The sequence below is a fragment of the Thalassophryne amazonica genome, chromosome 15 (assembly GCF_902500255.1).
Source record: "Thalassophryne amazonica chromosome 15, fThaAma1.1, whole genome shotgun sequence".
Lineage (NCBI taxonomy): Eukaryota > Metazoa > Chordata > Actinopteri > Batrachoidiformes > Batrachoididae > Thalassophryne > Thalassophryne amazonica.
The window spans coordinates 24,813,935-24,826,559 of NC_047117.1; the positions used below are offsets into that span (position 1 = coordinate 24,813,935).

Below are 12,625 nucleotides of genomic sequence, written 5' to 3' on the forward strand. Positions count from 1 at the left end.
ATAAAATTGGTCCTAGCACAGAACCTTGTGGAACTCCATAATTAACCTTAGTCTGTGAAGAAGATTCCCCATTTACATGAACAAATTGTAATCTATTAGATAAATATGATTCAAACCACCGCAGCGCAGTGCCTTTAATACCTATGGCATGCTCTAATCTCTGTAATAAAATTTTATGGTCAACAGTATCAAAAGCAGCACTGAGGTCTAACAGAACAGGCACAGAGATGAGTCCACTGTCTGAGGCCATAAGAAGATCATTTGTAACCTTCACTAATGCTGTTTCTGTACTATGATGAATTCTAAAACCTGACTGAAACTCTTCAAATAGACCATTCCTTTGCAGATGATCAGTTAGCTGTTTTACAACTACCCTTTCAAGAATTTTTGAGAGAAAAGGAAGGTTGGAGATTGGCCTATAATTAGCTAAGATAGCTGGGTCAAGTGATGGCTTTTTAAATAATGGTTTAATTACTTCCACCTTAAAAGCCTGTGGTACATAGCCAACTAATAAAGATAGACTGATCATATTTAAGATCGAAGCATTAAATAATGGTAGGGCTTCCTTGAGCAGCCTGGTAGGAATGGGGTCTAATAGACATGTTGATGGTTTGGATGAAGTAACTAATGAAAATAATTCAGACCGAACAATCTGAGAGAAAGAGTCTAACCAAATACCGGCATCACTGAAAGCAGCCAAAGATAACGATACGTCTTTGGGATGGTTATGAGTAATTTTTTCTGTAATAGTTAAAATTTTATTAGCAAAGAAAGTCATGAAGTCATTACTAGTTAAAGTTAAAGGAATACTCGGCTCAATAGAGCTCTGACTCTTTGTCAGCCTGGCTACAGTGCTGAAAAGAAACCTGGGGTTGTTCTTATTTTCTTCAATTAGTGATGACGTAGTAAGATGTCCTAGCTTTACGGAGGGCTTTTTTATAGAGCAACAGACTCTTTTTCCAGGCTAAGTGAAGATCTTCTAAATTAGTGAGACGCCATTTCCTCTCCAACTTACAGGTTATCTGCTTTAAGCTGCAAGTTTGTGAGTTATACCACGAAGTCAGGCACTTCTGATTTAAAGCTCTCTTTTTCAGAGGAGCTACAGCATCCAAAGTTGTCTTCAATGAGGATGTAAAACTATTGACGAGATACTCTATCTCACTTACAGAGTTTAGGTAGCTACTCTGCACTGTGTTGGTATATGACATTAGAGAACATAAAGAAGGAATCATATCGTTAAACCTAGTTACAGCGCTTTCTGAAAGACTTCTAGTGTAATGAAACTTATTCCCCACTGCTGGGTAGTCCATCAGGGTAAATGTAAATGTTATTAAGAAATGATCAGACAGAAGGGAGTTTTCAGGGAATACTGTTAAGTCTTCAATTTCCATACCATAAGTCAGAACAAGATCTAAGATATGATTAAAGTGGTGGGTGGACTCATTTACATTTTGAGCAAAGCCAATTAAGTCTAATAATAGATTAAATGCAGTGTTGAGGCTGTCATTCTCAGCATCTGTGTGGATGTTAAAATCGCCCACTATAATTATCTTATCTGAGCTAAGCACTAAGTCAGACAAAAGGTCTGAAAATTCACAGAGAAACTCACAGTAACGACCAGGTGGACGATAGATAATAACAAATAAAACTGGTTTTTGGGACTTCCAATTTGGATGGACAAGACTAAGAGTCAAGCTTTCAAATGAATTAAAGCTCTGTCTGGGTTTTTGATTAATTAATAAGCTGGAATGGAAGATTGCTGCTAATCCTCCGCCTCGGCCCGTGCTATGAGCATTCTGGCAGTTAGTGTGACTCGGGGGTGTTGACTCATTTAAACTAACATATTCATCCTGCTGTAACCAGGTTTCTGTAAGGCAGAATAAATCAATATGTTGATCAATTATTATATCATTTACTAACAGGGACTTAGAAGAGAGAGACCTAATGGTGGTGCAGTTGAAGGTGCTATATTATTTTTTCTTTTTGAATTTTTATGCTTAAATAGATTTTTGCTGGTTATTGGTGGTCTGGGAGCAGGCACCGTCTCTACAGGGATGGGGTAATGAGGGGATGGCAGGGGGAGAGAAGCTGCAGAGAGGTGTGTAAGACTACAACTCTGCTTCCTGGTCCCAACCCTGGATAGTCACGGTTTGGAGGATTTAAGAAAATTGGCCAGATTTCTAGAAATGAGAGCTGCTCCATCCAAAGTGGGATGGATGTCGTCTCTCCTAACAAGACCAGGTTTTCCCCAGAAGCTTTGCCAATTATCTATGAAGCCCACCTCATTTTTTGGACACCACTCAGACAGCCAGCAATTCAAGGAGAACATGCGGCTAAACATGTCACTCCCGGTCCGATTGGGGAAGGGCCCAGAGAAAACTACAGAGTCTGACATTGTTTTTGCAAAGTTACACACCGATTCAATGTTAATTTTAGTGACCTCCGATTGGCGTAACCGGGTGTCATTACTGCAGACGTGAATTACAATCTTACCAAATTTACGCTTAGCCTTAGCCAGCTGTTTCAAATTTCCTTCAATGTCGCCTGCTCTGGCCCCCGGAAGACAATTGACTATGGTTGCTGGTGTCACTAACTTCACATTTCTCAAAACAGAGTCGCCAATAACCAGAGTTTGATCCTCGGCGGGTGTGTCGTCGAGTGGGGAAAAACGGTTAGAAATGTGAACGGGTTGGCGGTGTACACGGGGCTTCTGTTTAGGACTACGCTTCCTCCTCACAGTCACCCAGTCGGCCTGCTTTCCTGGCTGCTCGGGATCTGCTGGAAGGGAACTAACGGCGGCTAAGCTACCTTGGTCCGCACCGACTACAGGGGCCTGGCTAGCTGTAGAATTTTCCACGGTGCGGAGCTGAGTCTCCAATTCGCCCAGCCTGGCCTCCAAAGCTACGAATAAGCTACACTTATTACAAGTACCATTACTGCTAAAGGAGGCCGAGGAATAAGTAAACATTTCACACCCAGAGCAGAAAAGTGCGGGAGAGACAGGAGAAGCCGCCATGCTAAACCGGCTAAGAGCTAGTAGCTGCGCTAAGCTAGCGGATTCCTAAAAACACACAAAGTGAATAATGTGTAAATAATTTAGAGGTGATTCAGCAGAGGGAGTGCTTTAATTAAGGCACGTGAAGATTACACTGTGAAACAAATCGTTATCTAGATCAATCTAACTGCGCAGATTAAACAGCTAACAGATACAGCAATACACCGCTGTGCTCCGGAACAGGAAGTGATACAATACCGCAGTGAGAGCCAACCACCAGTAGAGGCAAGCAAGAGCATCGTGTCCAGTATGTGAAGCAGAAATACATGACTGCTGCTGCTTTAATCATTTATAAATGACCAACTCAGCAGGCGTCCAGCTGTAAACTGTGCAGATCATCTCATAAATTAAGTCATTATTTAATTCCACGTCACAGACGATGGCTCCAGATGAGGGATGATGGAAAATCTGAACGGTGGTTGAAGTGATGACTGAGCGCACAGCAAGGAGTGCACGGGGGGGGGGGGGGGGGGGGGGGTGTCTGGATGTGTGTGTGTGTGTGTGAGTCAGCTCAGTTCCTGCTGCCAGGAGCTACAAGCCAACCGCCAGTGTCACTGCAAGTCACCTCCGCCAGACACACACAACCTCCTGCCAACCAAGTCACCTCCCCCAGACACACACAACCTCCTGCCAACCAAGTCACCTCCCCAGACACACACAACCTCCCACCAACCAAGTCACCTCCCCCAGACACACACAACCTCCTGCCAACCAAGTCACCTCCCCAGAAACACACAACCTCCCACCAACCAAGTCACCTCCCCAGAAACACACAACCTCCCACCAACCAAGTCACCTCCGCCAGACACACACAACCTCCTGCCAACCAAGTCACCTCCCCAGAAACACACAACCTCCCACCAACCAAGTCACCTCCCCAGAAACACACAACCTCCCACCAACCAAGTCACCTCCCCAGAAACACACAACCTCCCACCAACCAAGTCACCTCCCCAGAAACACACAACCTCCCACCAACCAAGTCACCTCCCCCAGAAACACACAACCTCCTGCCAACCAAGTCACCTCCCCAGAAACACACAACCTCCCACCAACCAAGTCACCTCCCCAGAAACACACAACCTCCCACCAACCAAGTCACCTCCGCCAGACACACACAACCTCCTGCCAATGCAAGTCACCTCCCCCAGACACACACAACCTCCTGCCAACCAAGTCACCTCCCCCAGACACACACAACCTCCTGCCAACCAAGTCACCTCCCCAGACACACACAACCTCCCACCAACCAAGTCACCGCCCCCAGACACACACAACCTCCTGCCAACCAAGTCACCTCCCCAGAAACACACAACCTCCCACCAACCAAGTCACCTCCCCAGACACACACAACCTCCCACCAACCAAGTCACCTCCCCAGAAACACACAACCTCCCACCAACCAAGTCACCTCCCCCAGACACACACAACCTCCCACCAAGCAAGTCACCTCCCCCGAAACACACAACGTCCCACCAACCAAGTCACCCCCAGAAACACACAACCTCCCACCAACCAAGTCACCTCCCCCAGACACACACAACCTCCCACCAACCAAGTCACCTCCCCAGAAACACACAACGTCCCACCAACCAAGTCACCTCCCCAGAAACACACAACCTCCCACCAACCAAGTCACCTCCCCAGAAACACACAACGTCCCACCAACCAAGTCACCTCCCCAGAAACACACAACCTCCCACCAACCAAGTCACCTCCCCAGAAACACACAACATCCCACCAACCAAGTCACCTCCCCAGAAACACACAACCTCCCACCAACCAAGTCACCCCCAGAAACACACAACCTCCAAAAAACTAAAAATAATTTCAAGAAAGTATACAATTCTGTAGCCGGTCTGCTCTGTGTCAGCCTGATCCCGTCAGCTCTCAGAAGCTAAGCAGTGTGGTATCTGGTTATTACTTGGATGGGAGACCTCTTCAGAACACCAGCGGCTGTGTGTGTGTGTGTGTGTGTATGTGTGTGTTTCTCCAGGTAAAACTGGAGTTGTGTCAGGAAGGGCATTTGGCATAAAACTAAATACTAGCCAAATACTAATGAGAATCTGGAGGGAGCAGCCAAAATGACAACACACACAAGAAAGTATAAAATTCAAATATGTCTGTGTGTTTATGTATATATCATAACTATTAATATATATCAATTGAATATTTAACTATGTATATACATGATCTATTGCTTTATATGAGATGGAATTCATGGAATTCATGGAATTGTGTATTTCATACAAAACAGAAGATGTAATTCATTCAAATTTTTGTGATTCATTTTTAAAATGAAAACCTTGAAAGATGTAACATGTGATGTGTGAAAACTAATTACACTTTTTCCATAGGCGGGGTCACTTTTCTGTCTGACAGCAGCACCAGTACATACTCTCAGAGCTGACAAGCATGAATCCCCATCAGCAAAGACCCGAAAATGTGATGAGAAACATCTTAATGAGCATAGTGCAACCTGCAACTTCACCACTCGATAACACTAAAACCATATTTGCCATAGAACCCCCCCCCCCCCCCCCCCAAAATAAACAATTTGCCAGCAATACAATTTGCTGTAATTTTGTGACACACCAGAGAAATAGAACAGCTGGTCTGCTCTGTGTCAGCCTGATCCCGTCAGATCTCAGAAGCTAAGCAGAGCAGGATCTGTGTGTGTTTCTCCAGGTGACACTGGATTTGCGTCAGGAAGGGCATCCAGCGTAAAACCTGTGCCAAAAACTTGTGCCAATTCCCAATGCGGATCAGGCTGTATCCGCTGTGGCGACCCCGAACAAAAACTGGGAGCAGCTGAATGAACAACATCACAGAAATAAAGATACTTTATGATAAGTAGATTTGGTCAATTTTCTGGAAAAATCACAAAAAGACTGCACCTTTAAGATGAGAATGACACTGAACTCAAATGAGTGCTCTTCTAGTTCAGTGATCTGTCAGTGCTGTCGGAGTGCGGCAAGGTCACGGGCGCGCACCGCCAGCAGGAGCGGATTTCCGCCGATGTGCACGCCACGATTGCGTAACACGCTGTGCACGCGCTGGAATCCCCGCTGTGTTTTGGCGGAAAGACAAAAGATTTAAACCCCGCGACTTCTTATTTGGGGCTACAATTTGCGCTGCGTAAATGCGCGCGGCTGCGGTGAGCGCGCGGACCCGCGGCTTCTGTGCGCCCGGCGCAGAATGTCGTCTGAAGGCTGCGCTGAGAGGAACTCGTGACGGCGCAGAATCACTGTCACACAAAATAATCACGCGTTAAATAGCCGCGGTTACCGGAAAGCAGTGCGCAAAAAAAAAAAAAAAGGATGATGGATGACTGTGGTTGCGCAGTGCAGCAGCGCGCGCCGCAGTTCAGCACGCGGACAGCGACAGAGTGAAGGGTGGAGTAGCGCACGAGGGAGCATCGATCTTGCCTCTATGACGTGCTGAGGGTCTCACCTGAGTGGCTTTGTGGAACTGTTTCTTCAGCCCCGCTACAGACATGGTGAGAGGTGCCGCAGGGAGTCTCGGTCCTGATCGGTTCGGGTGATCGTCCGGTAGAGTCTGACCCGAGTCTGCACCGTTCTCAACCAGAGGAGGGATCTCCCGACAGAGAGGCGCATCAAGTCCCGATCAGGTGATTGGACGTTAAAGCCACATGTCCCACACGCGCCTGACGTCATAGCCCCGCTCCTTTTAAAGCGACCGCCTCCTCACAGCTCTTCAGTCGGGGGGGGGGGGGGGGGGGGGGGGGGGGGGGTAAGAAGGAGGAGGAGGAGGAGGAGAGTCTATTTGTGGAAGGACGCCAGGAGACACGATTAATTAATGATGCTGATAAGAGCAAAACTTCAGGCATACGCTAAACATATTAATTACCCCAAAACAGCAGGGCAGATGTGTGGAATGATTGTGAGTTTTATGGTAAAGGCACCAAATTTGGCAAAGACAATGTGAAAAACAAGAAGAAGGAGAAAAAACAAAAACAAAAACAAAACATCAAGCCAAGATCTTTTAACTGATGCACTTGTGGTTGGAATTGATTCATCGCAAGAAAACAGAGAAAACGACACGTCACTATAAAAAAAAGAAAACTGTCACCCTGAGAGTGACCGGTATCTTGCCAAAAGATGAACAACAGAGACTACCATGAGGAACAACCACGATGAACAGGGACTGACTGTGCAAGGGAACATACTGTATTCATGCCAAATTTGGAGGCAAAAAAGCACAAATTGCGAGACGCAAAGGTTTTTTTTTGGTGATTTTAGTGGTTGACCTTCACCTTTGACCTTGGTACTTGTGTGTGCTGAAAGGTATGTCGATAGGACTGCTATATGTGAACTTACAAGAGTCTGCAATGATGATTTACACAGTTTGTCAAACCCTTAAAAATCTAAATTCTGCACGTTTTTCATGATGACGCCATCAAATGACATCATAACTTAAAACCTTTGTTGTCTGTAATCCTTGCTGTGACCTTGATCTTTGACCTTCAGCTTAATCCTTTTATGTGCTAAAAGGTATCTTGCTAGGGCTGCTATATGTGAAGTTGCAAAAGTCTGTGATCTAAACTGTGTGCTGCAGAGCAAGTTAACAAAACCCTTAAAATAAATATTTTGCATGTTTTTTGCATGATGGCGTCATCAAATGATGTCATAATTTAATACCTTTGCTTCTGGCTTACCTCCTCAACCCTTTAATTTGATGTATTACAGGACATGTTTTGCTGTAATCTGAAGTTTGACCTTATTTAAGTGACCTTTGACCTCATACAAAACCCTGAAGGTCAAGGTCAATCGCTTATCCCAGGTAATGGCTTATGGGCAAGGCCTATCACTATGTTCATGCCAAATGTGGAGACAAAATTTCAAAAATTGCAACCAGGAAAGTTGTTTTGTTGCATTTCGTGTTTGACCTTGAACTTCATTCTTTTGTGTGCTGAAAGGTACCTTGCTAGGGCTGCTATATGTGAAGCTGCAAGTGTCTGCGATGTAAACTGTGTGCTGCACAGCAAGTTAAAGGTGAACTATGCAATAATTACAAACAAAAAAACAAAACAAAAAACAAACATACATACTGACTAACATACGAGGTCTGTCCGTAAAGTATCGTACCTTTTTATTTTTTTCAAAAACTATATGGATTTCATTCATATGTTTTTACGTCAGACATGCTTGAACCCTCGTGCGCATGCGTGAGTTTTTCCACGCCTGTCGGTGACGTCATTCGCCTGTGAGCACGCCTTGTGGAAGGAGTGGTCCCGCCCCGTCGTCGGATTTTCATTGTCTGGAAATGGCGGAATGAAAAGGACTTTTTTTCCATCAGAATTTTTTCAGAAGCTGTTAGAGACTGGCACCTGGAAACCATTCGAAAAATTTATCTGGCTTTCAGTGAAAATTTTACGGGCTTCACAGAGAATAAGGACTTTAACTACAGGTTTAAGGACCCCTTTAAAGGACGGTCGGTGCGCCGCGCTGCGAGCTGCGACGACGCGGCACAAACCACTGGATCATTTCTAAGCTGATGGCTCTGTGGATACGAGACCGTCGTGTGCTCTTTCTCTGGTTATCACAAGACCTGGACATCAGCCATTTTCCGGCAGATTTCACTTTTAACAAGAGATTTTGTCATGGAAAGCCGCGCGGAGGCTTCGTGCGTCACGACCGATTCGCTGATGAAGCGAGACAAAGGAACACCTCCGTTTCGGCGTGTTAGAGGACAAGTTGGGACATGTCTATCTCGGCTTTCAGTGCTTACCAGTCGAGTGAGTATAAAAGAACTTGTGGAGAGCTGGACATGTCCCAACTTGTCCTCTAACACGCCGAAACGGAGGTGTTCCTTTGTCTCGCTTCATCAGCGAATCGGTCGTGACGCGCGAAGCCTCCGCGCGGCTTTCCATGACAAAATCTCTTGTTAAAAGTGAAATCTGCCGGAAAATGGCTGATGTCCAGGTCTTGTGATAACCAGAGAAAGAGCACACGACGGTCTCGTATCCACAGAGCCATCAGCTTAGAAATGATCCAGTGGTTTGTGCCGCGTCGTCGCAGCTCGCAGCGCGGCGCACCGACCGTCCTTTAAAGGGGTCCTTAAACCTGTAGTTAAAGTCCTTATTCTCTGTGAAGCCCGTAAAATTTTCACTGAAAGCCAGATAAATTTTTCGAATGGTTTCCAGGTGCCAGTCTCTAACAGCTTCTGAAAAAATTCTGATGGAAAAAAAGTCCTTTTCATTCCGCCATTTCCAGACAATGAAAATCCGACGACGGGGCGGGACCACTCCTTCCACAAGGCGTGCTCACAGGCGAATGACGTCACCGACAGGCGTGGAAAAACTCACGCATGCGCACGAGGGTTCAAGCATGTCTGAAGTAAAAACATATGAATGAAATCCATATAGTTTTTGAAAAAAATAAAAAGGTATGATACTTTACGGACAGACCTCGTATCTTGCAAAAGTTGCGTCAGGAAGGGCATCTGGTGTAAAACTTGTGCCAAATCAACATGCAGATCCACCTCAGATCTGCTGTGGCAACCCCGAGTAAAAATAATGAAGAGGCTGAAGGGACGTACTTACAATAGCATTATAGTATTAACAACAACAGTGATAATAATGACAAAGGTGATCAAAGGTGGAGGGCCTCAGAGTAGCACCGCTGCTTCTTTCTTCAAAAGGAGCCACCTGAGGTGGTTCAGGGATCTGGTGAGCAAGCTCCCCAGTCATCTCCCTAGGGAGGTCTTCCATGCATGTCCATGTGAAGCAACTGGGTTGAGGTTTAACACTTCCAAATCTGAGACCGTGACCGTCTATTGAATAAGGGTTGATTGTCCCCTCTGGGTCAGGGGAGAGTAACTCAAGTGGAGGACTTGAAGTATCTTGGGGTCTTGTTCATGAGTTTTCGTAAAATGGAACGTGAGATTGAATGACTGATTGAGGCTGCATCTGAGGTCCTGCGGATGCTGTACTGGATGGTCATGATGAAGAAAGAGCTGAGCCAGAAGGTAAGACTCTCCATTTGCCATTTGATTTATGCTCTTGTCCTTACCTATGATGATGAGCTTTAGTTAATGATCGAAAAAACAAGGTCATAGACACAAGGCAGAAATGAAATTTCTCAGCTGGGTATCTTGGCTTACACTCAGGGATGGGGTTGGAGGGTCTTTGAGTACAGCCGCTGCTTCTTTGTATCGAAATGAGCCAGCAAAGGCGCTTTGTGCATCTTGTGAGGATGTCCCCAGTCATCCCCCAGGTTCACCCAACTGGGAGAAGGTTCCATAGAAGACCCAGGACAGACTGGAGGGATTATATTTCCCAGATTGCTTGGGAACAAATTGGGATCCCTTGGGAAGAATTAGAGGACTTGGTCAAGGATAGGGAAGTATGGATGAACTACTTGGTCTACTCCATGACCCAGAACCAGATAAATGGCAGAAAATCAATCAATCAATCAATCAATTTTATTTATATAGTGCCAAATCACAACAAACAGTTGCCCCAAGGCGCTTTATATTGTAAGGCAAGGCCTTACAATAATTACGTAAAAACCCCAACGGTCAAAACAACCCCCTGTGAGCAAGCACTTGGCGACAGTGGGAAGGAAAAACTCCCTTTTAACAGGAAGAAACCTCCAGCAGAACCAGGCTCAGGGAGGGGCAGTCTTCTGCTGGGACTGGTTGGGGCTGAGGGAGAGAACCAGGAAAAAGACATGCTGTGGAGGGGAGCAGAGATCAATCACTAATGATTAAATGCAGAGTGGTGCATACAAAGCAAAAAGAGAAAGAAACACTCAGTGCATCATGGGAACCCCCCAGCAGTCTAAGTCTATAGCAGCATAACTAAGGGATGGTTCAGGGTCACCTGATCCAGCCCTAACTATAAGCTTTAGCAAAAAGGAAAGTTTTAAGCCTTATCTTAAAAGTAGAGAGGGTGTCTGTCTCCCTGATCTGAATTGGGAGCTGGTTCCACAGGAGAGGAGCCTGAAAGCTGAAGGCTCTGCCTCCCATTCTACTCTTACAAACCCTAGGAACTACAAGTCAGCCTGCAGTCTGAGAGCGAAGCACTCTATTGGGGTGATATGGTACTATGAGGTCCCTAAGATAAGATGGGACCTGATTATTCAAAACCTTATAAGTAAGAAGAAGAATTTTAAATTCTATTCTAGAATTAACAGGAAGCCAATGAAGAGAGGCCAATATGGGTGAGATATGCTCTCTCCTTCTAGTCCCCGTTAGTACTCTAGCTGCAGCATTTTGAATTAACTGAAGGCTTTTCAGGGAACTTTTAGGACAACCTGATAATAATGAATTACAATAGTCCAGCCTAGAGGAAATAAATGCATGAATTAGTTTTTCAGCATCACTCTGAGACAAGACCTTTCTAATTTTAGAGATATTGAGCAAATACAAAAAAGCAGTCCTACATATTTGTTTAATATGCGCATTGAATGACATATCCTGATCAAAAATAATAGACAAGTTGATGGTTTGGAGGAAGTAACTAATGAAAATAACTCAGACCGAACAATCGGAGAGAAAGAGTCTAACCAAATACCGGCATCACTGAAAGCAGCCAAAGATAACGATATGTCTTTGGGATGGTTATGAGTAATTTTTTCTCTAATAGTTTAAATTTTATTAGCAAAGAAAGTCATGAAGTCATTACTAGTTAAAGTTAAAGGAATACTCGGCTCAATAGAGCTCTGACTCTTTGTCAGCCTGGCTACAGTGCTGAAAAGAAACCTGGGGTTGTTCTTATTTTCTTCAATTAGTGATGAGTAGTAAGATGTCCTAGCTTTACGGAGGGCTTTTTTATAGAGCAACAGACTCTTTTTCCAGGCTAAGTGAAGATCTTCTAAATTAGTGAGATGCCATTTCCTCTCCAACTTACGGGTTATCTGCTTTAAGCTGCGAGTTTATGAGTTATACCACGGAGTCAGGCACTTCTGATTTAAAGCTCTCTTTTTCAGAGGAGCTACAGCATCCAAAGTTGTCTTCAGTGAGGATGTAAAACTATTGACGAGATACTCTATCTCACTTACAGAGTTTAGTTAGCTACTCTGCACTGTGTTGGTATATGGCATTAGAGAACATAAAGAAGGAATCATATCCTTAAACCTAGTTACAGTGCTTTCTGAAAGACTTCTAGTGTAATGAAACTTATTCCCCACTGCAGGGTAGTCCATCAGAGTAAATGTAAATGTTATTAAGAAATGATCAGACAGAAGGGAGTTTTCAGGGAATACTGTTAAGTCTTCTATTTCCATACCATAAGTCAGAACAAGATCTAAGATATGATTAAAGTGGTGGGTGGACTCATTTACATTTTGAGCAAAGCCAACTGAGTCTAATAATAGATTAAATGCAGTGTTGAGACTGTCATTCTCAGCATCTGTGTGGATGTTAAAATCGCCCACTATAATTATCTTATCTGAGCTAAGCACTAAGTCAGACAAATGGTCTGAAAATTCACAGAGAAACTCACAGTAACGACCAGGTGGACGATAGATAATAACAAATAAAACTGGTTTTTGGGACTTCCAATTTGGATGGACAAGACTAAGAGTCAAGCTTTCAAATGAATTA

General features: G+C 44.6%; 1 protein-coding gene across 4 annotated transcripts in view; it reads right to left on the bottom strand.

The window, feature by feature from the left end:
* sh3gl2a (SH3 domain containing GRB2 like 2a, endophilin A1) overlaps positions 1-6,688 on the bottom strand; it is a 120,567-nt gene extending 113,879 nt beyond the window's left edge. For 2 of the 4 annotated variants that reach the window (XM_034187606.1, XM_034187604.1), the window contains exon 1: positions 6,509-6,688. In XM_034187606.1, the coding sequence (XP_034043497.1) occupies positions 6,509-6,553 (45 nt within the window). In that variant the 5' untranslated portion in view covers positions 6,554-6,688. The remainder of the gene's footprint in view (positions 1-6,508) is intronic. The other 2 variants (XM_034187607.1, XM_034187605.1) reach the window with 2 other exon arrangements.
* Positions 6,689-12,625: the final 5,937 nt, after the last annotated feature.